General features: G+C 47.9%; 12 protein-coding genes across 12 annotated transcripts; 6 read left to right on the plus strand and 6 right to left on the minus strand.

Annotated features, from left to right (window-relative positions):
- Positions 1 to 32: 32 nt before the first annotated feature.
- Positions 33 to 650, minus strand: BT62DRAFT_998658 (uncharacterized protein; the record flags this gene model as incomplete). Its single annotated transcript, XM_043190744.1, has 3 exons — positions 33 to 141; positions 196 to 334; positions 383 to 650. 3 exons carry the CDS (start codon positions 648 to 650, stop codon positions 33 to 35), a joined length of 516 nt encoding a protein of 171 aa, XP_043046133.1.
- On the plus strand, positions 603 to 2,135 carry BT62DRAFT_1070379 (pyrroline-5-carboxylate reductase). The gene is made up of 6 exons (XM_043178651.1): positions 603 to 742; positions 793 to 1,087; positions 1,137 to 1,305; positions 1,359 to 1,608; positions 1,660 to 1,731; positions 1,789 to 2,135. Exons 1-6 carry the CDS (start codon positions 718 to 720, stop codon positions 1,917 to 1,919), a joined length of 942 nt encoding a protein of 313 aa, XP_043046134.1. The 5' UTR covers positions 603 to 717; the 3' UTR covers positions 1,920 to 2,135.
- Positions 2,136 to 2,475: 340 nt separating this feature from the next.
- On the minus strand, positions 2,476 to 4,391 carry BT62DRAFT_15239 (26S proteasome subunit P45). Its single transcript, XM_043179866.1, has 7 exons — positions 4,306 to 4,391; positions 3,683 to 4,256; positions 3,336 to 3,628; positions 2,997 to 3,285; positions 2,892 to 2,947; positions 2,800 to 2,836; positions 2,476 to 2,751 (listed from the first exon to the last, which is right to left on the minus strand). The coding sequence occupies exons 1-7, from the start codon at positions 4,336 to 4,338 to the stop codon at positions 2,744 to 2,746; spliced, it is 1,290 nt and encodes a 429-aa protein (XP_043046135.1). The 5' UTR covers positions 4,339 to 4,391; the 3' UTR covers positions 2,476 to 2,743.
- A 59-nt stretch (positions 4,392 to 4,450) lies between these two features.
- BT62DRAFT_925190 (RNA-binding domain-containing protein) lies at positions 4,451 to 5,441 on the plus strand. Its single transcript, XM_043184743.1, has 4 exons — positions 4,451 to 4,581; positions 4,634 to 4,755; positions 4,806 to 5,202; positions 5,252 to 5,441. Exons 1-4 carry the CDS (start codon positions 4,471 to 4,473, stop codon positions 5,297 to 5,299), a joined length of 678 nt encoding a protein of 225 aa, XP_043046136.1. The 5' UTR covers positions 4,451 to 4,470; the 3' UTR covers positions 5,300 to 5,441.
- On the minus strand, positions 5,252 to 6,117 carry BT62DRAFT_925191 (uncharacterized protein). The gene is made up of 4 exons (XM_043184744.1): positions 6,034 to 6,117; positions 5,875 to 5,982; positions 5,529 to 5,826; positions 5,252 to 5,481 (listed from the first exon to the last, which is right to left on the minus strand). Exons 1-4 carry the CDS (start codon positions 6,062 to 6,064, stop codon positions 5,322 to 5,324), a joined length of 597 nt encoding a protein of 198 aa, XP_043046137.1. The 5' UTR covers positions 6,065 to 6,117; the 3' UTR covers positions 5,252 to 5,321.
- On the plus strand, positions 6,084 to 7,344 carry BT62DRAFT_15686 (DUF1777-domain-containing protein). Its single transcript, XM_043179878.1, has 7 exons — positions 6,084 to 6,340; positions 6,401 to 6,589; positions 6,643 to 6,779; positions 6,828 to 6,904; positions 6,960 to 6,977; positions 7,030 to 7,100; positions 7,159 to 7,344. The coding sequence occupies exons 1-6, from the start codon at positions 6,166 to 6,168 to the stop codon at positions 7,049 to 7,051; spliced, it is 618 nt and encodes a 205-aa protein (XP_043046138.1). The 5' UTR covers positions 6,084 to 6,165; the 3' UTR covers positions 7,052 to 7,100; positions 7,159 to 7,344.
- On the minus strand, positions 7,315 to 7,854 carry BT62DRAFT_958620 (translation initiation factor SU; the record flags this gene model as incomplete). Its single annotated transcript, XM_043188463.1, has 4 exons — positions 7,802 to 7,854; positions 7,621 to 7,752; positions 7,526 to 7,563; positions 7,315 to 7,458 (listed from the first exon to the last, which is right to left on the minus strand). The coding sequence occupies exons 1-4, from the start codon at positions 7,827 to 7,829 to the stop codon at positions 7,315 to 7,317; spliced, it is 342 nt and encodes a 113-aa protein (XP_043046139.1). The 5' UTR covers positions 7,830 to 7,854.
- Positions 7,855 to 7,962: 108 nt separating this feature from the next.
- On the plus strand, positions 7,963 to 8,547 carry BT62DRAFT_1070385 (uncharacterized protein; the record flags this gene model as incomplete). The annotated part of the gene is made up of 1 exon (XM_043178652.1): positions 7,963 to 8,547. One exon carries the CDS (start codon positions 7,963 to 7,965, stop codon positions 8,545 to 8,547), a length of 585 nt encoding a protein of 194 aa, XP_043046140.1.
- BT62DRAFT_925195 (PPP4R2-domain-containing protein) lies at positions 8,485 to 9,722 on the minus strand. The gene is made up of 5 exons (XM_043184745.1): positions 9,660 to 9,722; positions 9,564 to 9,609; positions 9,467 to 9,515; positions 9,207 to 9,421; positions 8,485 to 9,158 (listed from the first exon to the last, which is right to left on the minus strand). Exons 1-5 carry the CDS (start codon positions 9,694 to 9,696, stop codon positions 8,582 to 8,584), a joined length of 924 nt encoding a protein of 307 aa, XP_043046141.1. The 5' UTR covers positions 9,697 to 9,722; the 3' UTR covers positions 8,485 to 8,581.
- BT62DRAFT_15627 (FAD/NAD(P)-binding domain-containing protein) lies at positions 9,660 to 12,529 on the plus strand. The gene is made up of 14 exons (XM_043179875.1): positions 9,660 to 9,905; positions 9,968 to 10,737; positions 10,795 to 10,819; positions 10,868 to 10,907; positions 10,956 to 11,168; positions 11,220 to 11,316; positions 11,367 to 11,405; positions 11,460 to 11,531; positions 11,582 to 11,702; positions 11,752 to 11,858; positions 11,917 to 12,055; positions 12,109 to 12,254; positions 12,307 to 12,351; positions 12,407 to 12,529. The coding sequence occupies exons 2-14, from the start codon at positions 10,032 to 10,034 to the stop codon at positions 12,457 to 12,459; spliced, it is 1,803 nt and encodes a 600-aa protein (XP_043046142.1). The 5' UTR covers positions 9,660 to 9,905; positions 9,968 to 10,031; the 3' UTR covers positions 12,460 to 12,529.
- Positions 12,530 to 13,860: 1,331 nt separating this feature from the next.
- BT62DRAFT_925200 (PAP2-domain-containing protein) lies at positions 13,861 to 15,919 on the plus strand. The gene is made up of 12 exons (XM_043184746.1): positions 13,861 to 14,045; positions 14,098 to 14,118; positions 14,171 to 14,236; positions 14,288 to 14,299; positions 14,361 to 14,385; positions 14,439 to 14,535; positions 14,594 to 14,605; positions 14,663 to 14,734; positions 14,782 to 14,919; positions 14,971 to 15,047; positions 15,095 to 15,170; positions 15,227 to 15,919. The coding sequence occupies exons 1-12, from the start codon at positions 13,897 to 13,899 to the stop codon at positions 15,604 to 15,606; spliced, it is 1,125 nt and encodes a 374-aa protein (XP_043046143.1). The 5' UTR covers positions 13,861 to 13,896; the 3' UTR covers positions 15,607 to 15,919.
- On the minus strand, positions 15,290 to 17,967 carry BT62DRAFT_989750 (uncharacterized protein). Its single transcript, XM_043190175.1, has 2 exons — positions 17,576 to 17,967; positions 15,290 to 17,517 (listed from the first exon to the last, which is right to left on the minus strand). The coding sequence occupies exons 1-2, from the start codon at positions 17,819 to 17,821 to the stop codon at positions 15,772 to 15,774; spliced, it is 1,992 nt and encodes a 663-aa protein (XP_043046144.1). The 5' UTR covers positions 17,822 to 17,967; the 3' UTR covers positions 15,290 to 15,771.
- Between the last annotated feature and the right edge of the window lie 96 nt (positions 17,968 to 18,063).

Genomic DNA, 18,063 nt, shown 5'->3' on the forward strand with positions numbered 1-18,063 from the left:
ATTGTTTGTATGTATCGAATACAACGCTGAGCTCAGAACCCCATCTCTTCGTCCAGCAGGCGGCGAAATCTGCTTGGATCGAGAGGTGGAAACTCGACGATGGCTGCTCTATCGAATTCTTCAATAGTGCGGGCAAGGCCTCTGAAAGTGAATGTAAGGGCCAGAGCACGGAAATGGCTAGGTGACATGGCTCACGGTACGGTTGAAGATCTCAAATGGCCCAGCTCTTCCAAGGCCGTCGCCAGCTCCTCTTGGTGGTTGTCGAGCAGGGTCGGATTGGGAACGACGATGAGAGGCTTGCCCAGCCGAAGAACATCGAGAATCGTTCCAGAGCCTGTCTGCTGTCACTGCAAGCTCCCACAAGCCATGGTGGAGCACACACCTGCATGGCTGATGACCATATCTGCTCGTTCATAATCTGAATCTAACGACGGCTTGAATTTGTACATTTCAATAGTGACATTTTGTTGCTGGGTGTTAAGGGTTTCTCCGTTCTGGATCGAATGAGTGTGGGCAAAGTGCGAATTTCCACATTGAACAACGACAGCAGTGCATCCAGCTTGACTGAGAGCAGCAAGGACGCGATCCGACAATACAGCCTGGACGAGCGCGTCAAAGCGTGTCGAGCCCACGGTGACGAAGACAAGCATGACTCGATCAGGCCATATTTAGATTCAAAATATTTTCCGTTTCTCCTTGAAACTTTTATCTTTCTCGATGGGTTACACTCTCTGTGTTTTAGGTCCATTCGACCCTTGGTTTTATCAGCTGAGAACTGAACAATTATTCTAGGGTGCGGTACCATGGGCATCGCCATCCTGTCTGGTGTAATCGACAGTCTTGACGTGCATTCCCGCGTTCCAGTTGTGCTGCATAAGTGGGAGTCACATACCCCAGGAACTACGACTCCCGTTGGATTACCGGACGCATCTACCCCAACTCGATTTATCGCTTGTGTGAGCCGAGCTAAAAGTGCTGCTAAACTCAGGACAGTATTCGACGGTCTTGGTTCCTTGGGAAAAAATACCGAGATTGTAGCCTCGCAGAATGTAGACGCTGTCAAGCAGTCTGATGTTGTTCTTCTCTGGTTAGTGAACCTGCATTTTTTTGATTCCTTTTACTGATCAAATATATAGCTGTAAACCACAACTTGCACATTCAATCCTCTCAGAGTCTGGGCTGTATGAAGCCCTTGAAGGGAAACTCTTAATCAGTATTCTCGCCGGAGTCACCATATCGCAGCTCACCAACTGGGTTCATCCGCGAACCAAGGTCATCCGCGCTATGCCTAATACACCTTGCAAAGTGTGTAAAGCCAAAACCTTTTATCAGTCCAGAAAAATTCTCATTGCAATCAGATCCGTGAGGGCATGACGGTTGTGTCAACTATTTCCGCCTCCAATGATATGGAAGTGGATCATGCCATAATCCTTAAAATATTCTCGTCCATTGGTCGATGTCGTTTCTTGGAAGAAAAACATTTTGATGCTTGTACAGCGCTATCAGGTTCGGGACCTGCTTTTGCATGTATTTTCCTGGAGGCTATGGCAGACGGAGGCGTTATGATGGGACTTCCTAGGGCGGAGGCATTAGAGTTGGCAGCACAAAGTAGGTTTTCGGCCTCAGAGTCTCCGTCATCCGAAACTGATGCGTCTTTAGCACTACAAGGAGCGGCGCGCATGGTGCTTCAAGCTGGAGCTCATCCTGCACAGATCAAAGATTCTGTTACGAGTGAGTAAAGTATCTTTTCAACTTCCATACAACCTATCCTGAATCTTCCACCGACAGCTCCAGGTGGATGCACCATCGCCGGTCTCCTGGCATTGGAAGATGGGAGAGTCCGTTCAACGATAGCAAGAGGGATTCAAATAGCAACCGAACGAGCCAGTGAACTGGGTCAACCGGCCAAGAAGCAGTAGATGGTAGAACCTCGCTGATGCTTCGGGCCAAACGGCTCAAAGGCTCAAAGGAGCAGAAAATTCATTACCGAGATGGTTCCGATTTATCTTGGTCGCAAGCTGCACACGCGATGTAGCTTGCCAATGTTGGAGTCATTCAAAAGTATCTTACAACTTCTGCAAAAATTTTGGAAGATTTCTGTAATACTGGTTCATTTCCATCTTCGAAGAAAGGCCTTCTTATACAAGCAGAAGCATCGCATGAGACGTTCGAGCAACGCTAGACACCACAAGAGCATCTCTGATTGAGAACCATGACATAGGTGACTAGATTTTTTAAACTTCATGAAATGGGGTCGATTTCGTGGCATGTACATCAAAAACGCATAATGGCCAGTTACATATTGAAACAATCTTCTCAGACGATTTTCAAACCGAACGAAGATACGAAGAACCCGACTGTGCCTTTGACACTGGAGAACGGTGTACTCAGATCTGATTATGATTCCTGCTGTTTCCGGAATTACGCCCAACCTGAAGCTGCATTAGCATACAGTGGTAAAATGGGTTCGAAAAGCATCTCAGTCATATAGGACATGCGGACACATGGCCGAGATCTCAAGCCATTATTGACAATAACTTGCTTCCTCAAAGGTGTCATGTTGTATGTCTGTTAAAAGGGGGTCGACCATATATCGCGCAGCAACTGGGAAGTGAATGTGAAGACAAGAGCCAAGTCCAATGAGACGTGAATAAACTCAGAATTGCATCGGATGTTGAAGATATCTACATCTTTGATCATGAAAAACATATTGTGTTTGCACAAACAATGGTCGATGGAAGCATCACCGGTCTATTCTCTGATTAGTATAAGAAAGTCAACTGGGACAGGTATACTCACAGAATTCGTGCGTTTCGTCGGATCTCTTGACAGTTTGCTATTGAGCGGCGAATGATTAGGGGGTCATAGTGTATTATGAAAGGCGAACACACCTTCCATGCTTCTTCGAAATCGATGGGCAGAATGACATAGCGATTCTTCCTTACAGCTGAAACCAAGTCTTCAGCAGGATCCAAAACGAAGGGAAAGTGCTATACCTTGTAAACCTGCAGCTTGAACGATTGATGATATCTCGGCAGAGGAAATTCGGTCTGGGCGAGAAACGTCTACCAAAGCGCATGAGCAGCGATCCTGATGAAAGAATGGAATCAACGGACAGTCTTCCAAGTCGACATCTGGACCCAGGTTCATCTTGCTCGTCACAGTCTGGAAAATAAGACGCTTTTCCCGCCTCGACGGTAGCGGGAACTCTATCTTACGGTCCAGACGACCTGGCCGTAATAAGGCAGGATCCAACGTATCTGCACGGTTAGTGGCCATAATAACCTGAGGAAGATGTAAACCAGCTGCAGTAGAATGGCTCAATGCACAAGTACCTTAACGTTGCTCCCCTGGTCGAAACCGTCCATTTGGTTTAGAAGCTCCAATAGGATACGCTGCACTTCACGATCTGCACCGGTCTGCGCGTCAAACCGCTTTGTAGCGATGGCGTCAATTTCGTCGATGAAGATAATGGCTGGGGAGTTCTCGCGAGCTAGACGGAAGACATCGCGAACCATTCGAGGACCTTCACCCAAATATTTTTGCACAAACTCGCTCCCTACCACCCGGATGAAAGAGGCCGTGGTATGGTGCGCAACGGCTTTTACCAGCATCGTCTTCCCGGTACCTAGGGATACAGTATCAAAAGGAGATAACAATGGCGAGAAGAAATTCGACACACCTGGCGGACCATAGAGAAGAACCCCTCGAGGTGGGTCGATACCTATCTTCTTGTAAAGGTCGAAGTGTGTCAATGGCAACTCCACCGCCTCTCTGATCTCCTGCTTCTGAGAGTCCATTCCACCGACATCTTGATACGCAACATCCGGTTTCTCCTCCTTGCTCAACATTGATATCGAAGAGTCGGCTTCTGGAGGAAGGATGTCGACAAGAGCGTTGGAATGACGGTGGAGAGCGACAGATGATGATGGTTTTAACAGTTCCCTGTCAAGAGTCGATAGAATACGAACAACGTAATTTGAGCCTGTTGTTGAACCTACGATTCCAGTGTGCTGGTCGATGGGTTCAAGGAACTGGCCGATGACGAGGGGGACGGATTGTATGCGTTTGACCTCTTCCTGGGCACGGATGAGCTCCCGCTTCAAGTTGGCCTGCTCATCCTTGATGTAGCTCTCCTGTATCTCCAGAAGTTCTAAATGTCGAGAGAGTTTCTTGTACTTTGTGTAGAGATCCTCTTCTTGCAGTTCCTGGTAGAGTGCCGTTTTCTCGGTCACGACCGACTCGAAAGTGGGTTCCTAACGAGCATCGTCAGCTTTGAAATACCAAGATGGAAAGGATGCGTACATGTTTCTGAAGCTCAATACCGATTTCATCCATGGTGAAGAAGGAGAACGACGAAAAGCGCAGGTGACGCGGCCGCGTCTGACGCGTAATTGTTTATTTATTTACTTATTTATCTATCAAATGCCAAAATAATGGTAGTTGTCAACTTGTTCACAACCATCTACGATGGCCCATGTCGTACAGCCATTAGACCAGCCTTCGAACTACAAGGACTCACAGACACGGGTGGATCGCCAGAAGCAAAATGACATGCTTGCAAAGTCAACTACACTCTACGTATGCAGAGTTTATCTTTCTTGCTCTGTTCTGGCTTTACCGATGACAACAGATAGGTAACTTGAGTTTCTACACGACCGAAGAACAAATATACGAGCTATTCACCAAGTGCGCCAGTCCGGAGGATGGCGGTGGGATAAAGAGAATCATCATGGGTCTTGATCGCAATACAAGGCATGTGCTCCACAGCAGTAAGTATGATGCTTTGACTGATGATTTTGTAGGACACCCTGCGGATTTTGCTTCGTCGAATATTATACTCATGCGGAAGCACTAGCCAGCATGCGATACGTCAGTGGTACCAAGCTAGATGAACGCATCATTCGGTGTGACCTTGACCTGGGATATAAGGAAGGGCGGCAATTTGGAAGGGGGAAAAGTGGTGGGCAGGTACGAGATGAACATAGGCAAGACTATGATCCAGGTAGAGGGGGATGGGGAGCACAGGCGCAACGACTTGAGGTGGAACGAAGGAGACAGGTTGAGGAAAGATATGCTGATGCCCAAGATGGTCCAGGTGCTGTTGCTGGTGGTGGTGGGGACTGGAAGGAAGCAGAGCCAGTTGAAGGGAGACTTAAAAGAGGCAGGTCCCTCGATGACGAAGAAGACAACGCCAGGACGGTAAGTGTCGCGCCTGCTTTCGCTGCAAAGTTCTCATTATTACTGGCAGGGCCAGCGCTTTCGGTTAGATGAAGACCTCGAGGCAGAGCGAATGTAACGAAAGTTTATTGTACTCAATATTAGTACACAACATTGGCTCGGTATGGTGCTCTCTGGACCATCGAGTCACGAGAATTATCTGTGATTACTCCTTGAATGTCCCGTACAAAACGGTGCGCATCCGAAGCCGTTGCAAAATGCACAAGAAAACGTGAAACTCTTGAGAAACCTCCCTTGGGTCTAGGACAGCTGAGAACACGTGCAACCCCACAACTCGTTCGACTTACAGTGAAATTTGGGTGATAGGTTCGGGGCCAGGATACAAGGTGTAACCTCTCAGCATTTCTCGGAGTAAATGCACATCAGCCTTTCCCGGTGGACCCTGCACAACCACAGATGTGCCGATGCCATCACCATAGCGGTAATCTTTATCAGGTAATGATACAGATGCCTCTGCTTTCAGAGTTATTCCAGATATTGTCGCGTCCTCCAAGGCTCGTAGGTTGTCACGGAGGAAATTTGGAAGCGACAATGTGAGGTAGACATTGCCTGTACGGTGATACCTGTGCGTATATTGGATAGCAACTATAATGGATGAGAGAAAGCAACATGGAAGAAGACAAGGACAAATACTGTTTGAGACGCCTTGGACTCCGCTTCTTGTTATCAGCCTTCGTATATCGCCAGCAGTTACGGTGGAAGGTACACCGAAGAGACCTATGTGTTTTGCGTGGGCCAAAGCTGGATGGGATAAATTAGAAATTATCATGGAGCAAAACAAAATTGTCGTGCCATTTACAGCTGGTCGAGCTACTTGACTCATGATGCCCTCTGCTTGTACTTGTCCAAGATGGACGTCAAAAAACTGGGTTGCCGCTCCAAGTGTGACATACGTGACACGGCTCGTTTGGCTCAATCCACGAGATGTCCTCAAGAGGTGACAACCGTCGTCGCGATAGAAGTTGGGAACGCGATTCAAGAAACAAAGATCGTTACTCAAGGAGTGACCGTGGCGGCCGACGACGTTCCCCCAGCCCTCGCCGTGACCGGGACAGATCACGAAGTCCCAGACGAGACAGAGACCGACGTTCAAGAAACGGTGACTGTACTTTCTCTTATCGTATGAAAATGACTGACTAAATCCCTCGAGATTATCGAGACTATGGACGTGATAGGGACGACACGCGGAGGGATAGAGAACGAGGAGACAGGGATCACAGACCAAGAGATGGGCCACGCGACCGCGATGATGTAAAAGGTCGTGGTGAATCCTTCAAGCACGATGATTCACGTCGTTCAGATAAGCCAAGGGAACCAGCTCAGAAGGACGGCGTTTCAAATGACACAGGCAAGTCTACCCTATTGTATCACCTGGTATTTATCGTTTACCACTTCAAGTAGAAAGCCATATCCCTCGTTCCACCAGACCGAATTTAGATCCTGATGCACCTGATGACGTTCAAGATGGAGCTATGGACGACCCAGACGAGGATGCCATGATGGCGACAATGGGCCTTGGTGGATTTGGCTCAACCAAGGTAATCGTTATGTAGGAGCCGAAGCATCGCCTTCTGATATTTTTACAGGGAAAGCATGTCGATGGCAACCAGGAAGGTACTGCAAACGTCAAGAAAACTCGAACTTGGCGGCAATATATGAACAGGTGAAGGACTTGGTGTGTTTGCTTATGATGGGACCTAACTTTCTCTTTTCTTCAGACGTGGTGGATTCAACAGGTCGGTTTATTCATATCTTGACATCTTTATTACTGACTTGGATCAAATACAGACCCTTGGACAAGATCAAATAGATCTCATTCCCGTGGCGCTGTTGACTGTTGGCTGCGCACTCTTTTTTCGGCAAGTGTTTCTTTCACTTCCACTGCGCTGAATTGCTATGTCAACCGGCATTTACAAGCTGCTGCCGTAGTACTTTGAATCCAATGAATGCAATTCAAAATACACAATCGTACATATATTGAAGCGGATGATCATGAAAACATTACAACGTCAAACGATAAGAAAACGCTTTCAACCAGGCCGAAAACAATGGGTACTCTAACGAGAAGAGGGGTCAGAATCCGTGCACCTTGATGGTAGACTTCTCGATGCCATTTTCGATAAGGAAGGTGGAGATCTTGGCGCGCTGATCACCTTGCAGCTGAATGACTTGGCCCATCTTCTCGTCATCGACGAGAGTACCATTGCAAGCAAACTCCTGGAAGGATGTAAATAACAGGCTGCGACAGTGGGAGGGTAAGAGTCAAGTTGACACAGTCAATCACCTTCTTGAAGGCTTTTAGAAGTTTCTTCGAGTCGTATTCTGCAGTGATTCAGGTATGATTAGAGGTGATGATGATAGATGCGATAAACGACTCACGCTTGGGCAGGCCTTGCAAAGTGGTCAACGTCTTCCTTCCATTTCTCTGCTGAATACGAATGTGGATGTAGTCTGCCTGAGATCCAACGTCTTGGTTGTCTCCAAGAGGGTCGCCCTCATCAGCGAAGGGATCTAAGAGCCGCTGTGAGTCAATAGTCGTCAAGGAAGAGTAGCTGCTGACCGAAAGTGTTTAAGTTCTGCACGCTCATGCGACAGTCAGAAGAATACAAGAAAGAAGACTGAGTTGGGTGGTATTAAGAAGGAAGAGCGATTGAAATCACCAACCTCGTGGAGCCTCAAGGCTATGTATTAGTCAGCATCCTTTTTTTTACTTCCTTCCATATGGCAGAAGGCTCCCTCAGGCTAGTAAAAAGAAAGCGCCCGCCTGCATTCCCGCATCACCCTGCAGCAAGAGGTCAATTTAACCCTTTGATATCTCTCCGTGATTTAACAATCTTCGCAGCAAAGAAGCTCAAGCAAGACTGGGTCTTCAATGCTAAAATCAAAAGTAAATGGAAGGTGGAAAAACGCAAGATGGCGGCAGCTAATCCAGGAGACGATAAAGATACGCAGGATGTTGATTCGGACAGTAGTGCACCTAGCAACATTCAGGATTCGAAGGATCAGTCGCCCTTCCTCGTGCCTCCAGCGCCCGTCTCATGTACAAAATCTATTTCTCAAAAAGTCACTACTTCCGAGCAAACGACATCCTCACGGCCATCAATATCTGTCCGTGAAATGAAGCGGAATGCATACTCCAAGGCCTCTTTGCATAGCTATAAAGCTGACCCACTTAACAAGAGAAAGAGCGGGGGACAGTTTTCTACAAGGAATCGTGATAGGAATGGGGGCAGAGGCAAAGGACAGCCGGACATGAAGTTGCGTATGAACGCGATGCTGGAGAAAATCAAGAGAGACCTGGTCTGATTATACCTGTCCATATGTATACTGTATACTGCACTTATCCAACGCTATCTTTACTCTCTGGTTCTGTGTCTACCACCATTGCATTATCCTCCGACTGTGCGTCTGGCGTGGCCTCCGTTTTAACAAATCTCCGGTCTAGACTCTGGATGAATGGCCGACCGTTGCTCTCTGCGACGGACGTCACTGACGATATGGCAGTAGGATGGTCACTCATATGTCCAGGACTTGGATCATCCAATTCGTCAACTAGTCCGAGGGCCTTGGGTGCCGGCGCTTCAGCCTGTCCAGCTCTGATAGAACCAGCTGCACCAAGCGCCAACGGTGAAGGTGGCGGGCTACGTGATTTTGACCGTCGAGCATCACTATGCAAGAATGGGATAGGCGAGAACAGCGGCGTCGCTGGAACTGAGGATGACCCCGATGGTACTCCAACGACGTTGAGCGGCATCTTGGTGTCAATTTCATCGCCCGAAGATTTAGGAAAACTGTCCCATGTTGAGGTAACAAGAAGTGATTTTTCCACGGCGCGTAGATATTTGCCGACAGACTTGTAATGCCGCACTGGATTAAGACAGAGTTCGCAGACTCGTTGTATAGTGAATGGCGAATTCCTGTGAGAGATCAGAATGCCAGTCTGGACAAAAAAACACAGAGCGCACTCGTCTATCTCGTCTAATTCAGTGTAGATGTATCGCTTCATTTGTTCAGCCTGCTCCCTGTTCATGTAGCTGACAGGTGCCTGTATAGGATTGAGATGGTTCAGTTGGCGAACTGGAAATGGCGGAAGTTTCAGGCCACCATTCGACAAGGTCAAAGGCGGAGAAGGGGCTGGAAGAGGAGGGGGTTTCGCTTGCGATAGAAAAAGGTCGATGCTCTAGACATGAGTATGTGAGAACCTTTTTAAGATATTTGAGAGTACCTCTTTTATTTTGAACTTGATAATATCTCGCAATTTTGACCACTCAGTCCTATCACACGTCAGCCCCAGTGAGAAAAACGCGAGAGTTAGCACGCACTGTACAACATCAGTGGAAGCAATTGCTTGTAAGACATCATCGTACTCTAGAGTAAATTTGAGAGAAGGACCCAGAAATATTTGACAAGCGATATACCTGGCAGCCACTGGAAGTCTGAGGCTAAATCGGCCATGATGTTGGGAAGAGAGGACAAGGGTGCCGGGCCGGCGACCCCGTGCTCATCATCAAGTTATCCCTCCACTGGCATCTTCATTCGGCTCATTCGCGATATGTGTCTTGCAGTGACACTAAAGTCGTTTCGAATGTAATTGGGACAAGTCAGAAATATGTACTAAATCTTCTTATCGGGTACGTTTTCTTTCGCGGACCAGGGCTTCCCATGTACGTTAAAAATATTTTTCTGGCACTGGTTGTAGTAGTCTTATGATCAGCACACGTGTTAGCCTGCTTGACCGACGGATTGAATGAGACACGAACTCGTTCGTGACAGGCCTTATTGTCTCCATCATGAGCTCCATCCTACCCACCCTCCCAAAACTCGGCGTCAAAAGCTTTCCTCCTGATCTAGATGTAAAGAGCGTTGCATACGATTGGTTCGCGTCGTTCTCGCAACACATGGAGGCCGGAGATGTCGGTCGAGTGTTGGGTCTGCTCACGGACGATGCGTACTGGAGAGACCTTCTCGCTCTTACCTGGGATTTTCGCACTTTCTCCGGTGCTCCCAAGATTAGACAATTTCTCACCGATAGACTACAACAGTCTAAACTCAAGCTCTTCAAAATCAGAGACGAGTATCTCAGTCTCCAACGTCCCTACCCTGACGTTGCATGGATCCAGTTCTTATTTGACTTCGAGGTTGACGATGCAGGCAATGCATCGGGTGTCGTTCGTTTGGTTCCTCAGGCCAATGGAAGCTGGAAGGGCCACTGTATCCTGACCAACCTTGAAAGTCTGAAAGGATTCCCAGAAAAGACAGGCCTTCTGCGCAATCCAGACCCGAACCATGATGTGTGGACAGAGCAGCGACGACGAGAGGCTGCGTTTGATGACTCAGACCCGATCGTGTTAATTGTTGGCGGTGGGCAAAGCGGGTTGGTGACTGCCGTACGATTGAAGGCCCTGGGAATTTCCTGCCTGGTAGTTGAGAAACATCCCCGGGTTGGTGATAACTGGAGGACGCGTTACGATGCATTATGCTTACATGACCCGGTTTGTATGTACACCATTCCTTGACCTACTTTATTTTGCTCACTATCCTATCACATCATAGGGTATGATCACCTACCCTTCATTCCGTAAGTTCTATGAATCTGTTTTACATGTCTTTGACAGAAGCGCGCCAGATTTCCGAGCACTTGGCCCGTATACACGCCTGCCAAGAAGGTAGGACCTTCCAGACACGCTCTCAACCATGCTGATGACCATACTTAGCTCGCCAACTGGTTAGAAGGCTATGCCGATGCTATGGAGGTCAACATCTGGACGTCTTCAACGGTAGTCAGCGCGCTTCCGGACGCTGATAACAATTGGACCGTAAAAGTTCAACGCAGTAATGGAGAAGAACGTGTCTTCAAGGTCAAACATGTCATTCTGGCTACCGGTTTTGCGGGTGGCGCAGGGAATGTACCTCGTTATCCTGGCATGGTTCGTTGAATATACACTCATTCTATTTTCGTCTATATCTCTCGTCTCCAGGATAAATTTAGAGGCCAAGTATTGCACTCTCTCGAGCATGGAAAGGCTAAGGATCATATTGGCAAGAAAGTCGTTGTAATTGGATCATGTACCTCCGGTACTTCCAACCATAAACCTCCATCGTCGGTTATTGATCAGCTGGTACAGCCCACGATATCTGTGTCGACTATTACAATCATGGTGTCGGTATGCTTTCGCCATTCCCCCCAGTCTAGCGGCTGCCAATTCAATCCTCACCAGATGTAACGATGTTTCAGAGAAGCTCAACTTGTGTAATGTCCACAAAGCACGGCATTAAAACATTGATGGAGGGTTGGTAGAACAAATTTGTCGCTTGTCGCCCGCTAAAACTGCATTTATAGGACTTTACGAAGAAAATGGACCCCCTACTGACGTTGCTGATATAATCAATGCGTCGTTCCCCAACCTTCTCATGGAGGGGATCGGTTACAGACAAATGCGCAAAATAGTAGAACTGGACAAGTATGACCTTTTTAAACTTTCCATTTTACTATAGTCACATATTCCCTAGAGATATACTTGAAGGCCTCAAGGCACGAGGTTTCAGAACCAATTTAGGATACAAAGATGCAGGTTTTCTTCTCTTGGCATGGGCCAAAGCCGGAGGCTATTATCTAGGCGAGTCTTTTTTTTCGCCAACCCTGTGCTTCCATCATGTTGAATGGCTTATTCCTAGATGTCGGCGCCAGCCAGATGATCATTGACGGCAAGATCAAGCTCAAAAATGATAGTCAAATTGAACAGTTCACTGAGAATGGACTGCTCTTTGAAGACGGAAGCGAATTAACGGCGGACGTTGTCCTCTTTGCAACAGGGTATGCGCTTTCTCACATCTTTAATGGAGAATGTTGTTATGGGGGATCTTTAGACTAGGTGACACTCGAAACGGAATTGTGAGCCTCTGCGGAGATGACGTTGGACAAAGATGCGGCCTTATCTGGGGTATGAACGAAGAAGGGGAAATCAACGGTATATGGCGGGAGCCTGGTATTCCGCGTTTATGGCCTGTGATAGGTGAGAGCCTGCCTGGGCACACCTTGAAGTTGGCACTGACATGTGTGTACAGGTAATCTTGCGATGTGCCGATTCTATTCTAAGCATTTGGCTATGCGTAAGTGGACATTGATACACTTCAAGTGCACTCAGAATCCTGATCAGACCAACAGAAATCAAGGCAATGGAGGAGGGACTGTTCACAGGAAGATATAGTCAAGCATGAAATACCTGCTGTAAAATATCACATTACAAGAAACACATTCAAACTGTTACCATTCTTATTATTTGTTCACCTTTGGGATTGCAGACTGGTGCATTTTCACCTCTGAGTACAAGGCAGCTGACTCGGCTTTATAGGCAGACTAATACTCTAGCCATACTTGTATTATCAGTTTGCGAGGGTAGCTCTCGCCCAACCTTGCTCTGGTAAGCTCTCAATATTTACTGCTGCCCTCCATTTTCTTCTCTCATCAAACACGATCGACCGTAGATTAGCCCCCTGGATGTAAGACTGGCCCAAGGTGGAACAACGAAGTAGGATTTGACATTTGAAGAGGTATTTGAGCTATAAAGACGTACGCCCATCTATCAGTATCTCCCAGTATATCCACCATCTCTTGCCTGCCTTTCTCGATATCGATACTACCGGCAGTCTGCTTCATTTTGTATTTAGATTTCGACCTTGGCGCCCTCGAAGTCGAACAGTTTCTGAGAAGATCGGATAGTCCGTTTCTGCCAGGTATGCTTTACCAATGTCTGACATTGTACTACCATGATCACCTGCTCCTTGTCGAACAGAAGGCATCGTCAATGCGGATACATTGTCGAAACATTGAAGTACATTGTTAGGGAGTGTTTTCCTGACGCTCATTGCAATCTATGACCAGCACGTGTAGCGAGGAAATAAATGCCGACCAACGTCGCGAAGTAGCGCTATCCCAGAATTCGGATCCATGACAAGTTATAGACAGGTTTGCGACCTTCGAGCCGTATCCTGCCTTCCTTGGGAGACTCTATCCTGCCTTCCGTCCTTAAACTTGGCGTCGGAGTTCAGCTCGATGTAGATGCAAAGAACCTCAGTGCGTGCGAGTGATTCGCGTCGATCTCGAAGCGCCCGAAGGCAGGAGACGCCGAAAGCGTCCTGAGGCTCCTTACGGATGATGCTTATTGGCGGGATGTTATCCTCCCTCCTGGGACTTTTGCGCATTCCCTGGTGGTTTCTCACCGATAGGCTGGGGTCATCCAATTCTGAAACCGTTCAAAATTAGAGACGAGTGAATGGTTCATTGACACTGGATTGCTTCTTGAGAATGGAAGTGAAATGCAAGCGCCGGATGTTGTCTTTTTTTGCAACAAGGTATGCCAATGGAGTTCTTTTCTCATCAGGTGCAAATGGCGTTGAATGGGACGCAGTTTGGGCATCGTCCGGGATTCAACTGCGCAAAACTGCGGTCCTGTCTGGGTTTATCGCATGCGAGGGGTACCCATGAACACCGTCCGCTGTCATAGGATTGTAATTACCAGTCCAGCGAAGAAAGACAATGTACGAGGCAAGGATGTATACATAGTACACTAGAATTTTGTATAATAATTAATATAATTGTTGCGGTGATTGTGCAATCGGATTTGTTTAAAAATAGCCACCACCACCACCACCGATATGTCATACGTTCGTCTCTCCTACATAGCTCAAGACCAATCCTCCATCATGCATCCTTTCTTTACGAGACCAGCAGATGCTGCCCAGGCAAGGCCAAAAATGTCGGCAGCCAGGCGTCGCAAAATCATCTTCTCTTATGCCCCGGACTGGTGAGCCAGCATCTGTCAGACTTTGAGCACCTCTGGCTTATACGTATCACAGGATCTTGACGATCGCCCTGGCGTAGGTCCTTAATATTCAATTTCGTAGCGTAAACTTATTGTTTCTCTCAAAGGGCGTTATTCTTTTCTTTGGACAGGGTGGATGGTTACAGAAGGCAGTTCTCATTGGCAGACACGTCGTACGTTTTCAAGCAGCGATGATGTTTCTTCTATTGTTAATCCGGAAATAGTCTTCGTCATACGCGAGTGTTCTCAGAATATATTGGCTTTGAACGTTGTCATTGACAGTTTTGATGCTAACAGCTATGCTCTTCATGAAAGGGTTCCTGTGCGTACCATTTTATCGAAATCTCCACACAGCATCTGAAGTTGTATGTTTAGCCCGTAGCCCTATATTTCATCTGCTTTGTTGCCCCGCTACTTATTCAACCCGTTGTCAATCTATTCACAGTACGTTCGTGGTGGGATTTACATAACGGTGCGTGTAATTGTCTGTCTTCGATTACAAGAGAAGCTTAACGTCTCGTTTTTCGTAGGCACACTTGGGTGTACGTGCTCATTATGAATGAAGGAACGTTCATGTTGACTGATAACTCACTCACCAGTAATCCTTGGCCTTGCCTTGACAGGCTCTATCACACAGTTTTCAAAGATAACTGTCGGACGTCCTCGCCCTGGTATGTAATTTGTACGTTATCTTTCTGCCCAATAACGCTCGTCGTAGATATCGTTGACCGTTGTCAACCGCTAGCTGGCGCAGTCGACCCCACATTCGGATTATCAAATTACACAATATGTCAACAGCAAGACAACAGCATTCTCAAAGACGGATTTCGTAGTTTCCCTTCCGGGCATTCCAGTTGTAAGGCGACCGCGGCGTTCCCTTATGCACATTACTCACACTTCAGTTAAGTGTCCTTTGCTGGACTTGGGTTTCTAGCGTTTTACCTTGCCGGAAAACTACATCTGTTCGATAAGCGCGGCCACACCGTAAGCGGCAATAATGTCTTATTCTTCACTTCTCAGTTATCGTATAGGGTAAAGCCTGGCTATCACTCTCGCCTTTCGCGGCTGCCACGCTGGTGGCGATCTCACGAACCATGGACTATCGTCGTTGGTATTTCTTACTCATCGGTGGGCTGTTTTGTTCTGACTTCAAAGATACCAAGATCATTGGCATGATGTTCTCATCGGTTCTGTTCTTGGCACAGTTCTAGCGTATTTCTCCTACCGCCAGTACTACCCTAGTTTGGCTTCTGAGCTGTCGCACCGCCCATACTCTCCTCGTATCCCCCGCGAGCCAGAGGAGGGACTTCCTCTGCATCATCGGTATGACAGCTCGGTGGATCAGAGTGGCATACAGACGAGTCGCCCTACACTGACGCAACGATACACCGACGATGTCGCACCTGAAGGTGTGTACGAGCTGGATGGAACGGTGCAAAGACAAACTCCCCCACTTGAGGAGGTCTGGAGGGACAGAGCGTCGACCGTCGTACAAGAGGCTCCTGCAGCACATCATAAACCAACAGCGGATCCCATCCGATGAGCAGCTGGCTGGGCAATATTATATGTGTTACGAAGAAATGGTATGCAGAATATATACAGTGTGAGTGATTTCCATATGATAAATCCAAGTGCCTGTGATATATACATATTATTACCATATAATGTTGTTGCCGGTTGGTATTGTCATGAATGATGAATAGGTATATCAGTCATACTCCTGATCGTATCGACTTTCATGAAGGGAGGGGCCATCAGGGGATGGCGGTCGCCAGCTTTGCGATAAGACAATTTCACTATTGTCTTGTGGTTGCTGGCCAGTATCTGGTGAGGGTTTGCGCCTGCGGCCCAAAGTAGAATACGCATTTTGCATCATGGTCCCATTCATGCTATTGTCTTGACAATCTTCATCATCGTTGTCGTCGTCCGAATACCCAAGGCCAAGAACGTTGACGACATCTTGCGAATTGCCATCCGGCATGTCATCATAGTCGTCCGCCATGAATCGGATCAGCGCATCGGTATTGACCCTCTTGGAACCTACCAGTGACTGGTGGTCATTCTCCTTGTTGCAGCTAATCTTCGCTTTTTTCTTTGTCTTCTGTGCTCGCCGCTCCTGGTCGGAATCGACTTCCATCAACTTCTCGCGCTCCCATATTTCAATTAAGTCTTGGACCTCTTCTTCTGTGCGCATCAGTCCTTCTAGCTCCCCGTCCTCAAATAACTCCTCATCGTCAACCTCGGACGTACTAGCTCCTCCACGCGCCACCGATAAGAGCTGGAGACGCGTGGGCTTTTTCGACGACCGAAGAGCCGTAAGCGGTGCGGCAAGAATGTACGATGTGAGTGGAAGATACGTATGCAGATCCTGTGACTCGTTCTTTCTCTGGAGATTTCGGTGGGTATATTCAGTAATAGAAGGCTTAACAGATAGAGCAGATAATGGAAGTGAACCCGAAAGAGGGTCGAGTAAGAATTGACTGGCTTCGGAGAGGGAGTGTCGTGTCTTTTGCTTCTTGCGCGGTCGGATGTTTAATTCATAGGCAGAAGACACGACGGAAGCCGAATGGGAACAAGCGAAATCAGCTTGGTCGATTTCATGATCGTTCAGATCCACATCCTCGTCACAATCGCAATCAAGATCAACGCTGGGATGTCCTTGGTCCTCAATTTTTTTCCTCCAAATTTCATTCTGCCAGGAAAGCACATCGGAAAGGCCACGCGCCACGAGCAATCGCTTCGAAACTTTGGCTCGACCGTTATTCTTCTTTTGGTACTGATCAAGCCACTGAATACCTTCCATCATGGCAACGATATCACCCTGAATAGCTTTATACCTGTTCATGACGAGACCTTTGCCTACGGAGCATCTGGCAGCCAGACATGCGCCAAGTTCACCTAGACTTGGTAAAGCTGCGCGAGCTTCGGCTTCGAGAGCAAGCATAAAGATAGCGCAAGATGTACCGTGTATTTGGGTGACGGGGACGGGGTCTGAGGACGACATTCGGGCCAAGAGATCGGATAGAGAGCGACAGGTGTTGGTAACGGAGGATTGGGATAAAGGCTTGATTACGGTAACAAGGGAGGGAGGCAAATTAATGGCTTCTACCTCATCGTAGATGACCGAAGAAAGATGTGACTGAAGATTTGGTACGTGAAAGAAGGGGTCACTTGATGTAAGAGAAACGTTAAGCAAGGACAGGACGGACGACAACACACGAGTCAGGTGGGCATGATGCTGATCCAGGAGAAAGGCGATATCTCGAAGAAAATCTGGCCTCTTGGATTCACGAAGGGCAATAGACAGGCAGGCGCCCGCAACAAGCTTTGCTTTCCTTCCCCACCTAAAATTGCCCGCAGCCATAGCTTGAGTGAACAGAGCTGTGGCCCGGGAAGACGATGCTGGGATGGAAAGTATATTTGCAAGTGATTTGATGAACTCGTGCATTGCAGCCTACAGGACACTGTTTAGACTGAGAAGGCAAAGTGAAAGGGTGGCAAGTAGGACTTACGGAATTCTGCTTGTCCCTGGCTTCCTTTCCTTGCCCGGCAAGCTGCCAATTGGGATTCCGGAGAGATTTAAGGGTTGAATTTGGAAGAAAAGAAGGGGGCCATGAGGATGAGGTCGCCTGGTAATCGGGTAGTGACGAAAGAAGGGACTGGGACGAGTCGACGAGGGCACCACAGGCGATGCAAATAGCTGAGCCTGCACCGTCGTCCCAAACTGTGCTGGCGCCGCACTGGCTGCAAGGGGACATGACGACCGTGCTTGGGGCTAGGGACGAAGACTGACCTGGTCCCTAGTCGCCGTGATGGATGGGAGCTAAGAAGGGAAAAGACGGCCACGATGCGACTGGCGCATGGCCTGGCTCGAGTCCGACATTCAATTCATGGAATCGACCCAAACCTGGACTATGCCGGTCACATTCCTTCTTCTAAGGAGCCAGACCGTCCGGCTCCTGTATATAATCCTCCTCGCTGTCGATTCTCTTTCCACTGC

The sequence above is a fragment of the Guyanagaster necrorhizus genome (genome assembly GCF_019112545.1).
Source record: "Guyanagaster necrorhizus MCA 3950 unplaced genomic scaffold BT62scaffold_1, whole genome shotgun sequence".
Taxonomy (NCBI): domain Eukaryota; kingdom Fungi; phylum Basidiomycota; class Agaricomycetes; order Agaricales; family Physalacriaceae; genus Guyanagaster; species Guyanagaster necrorhizus.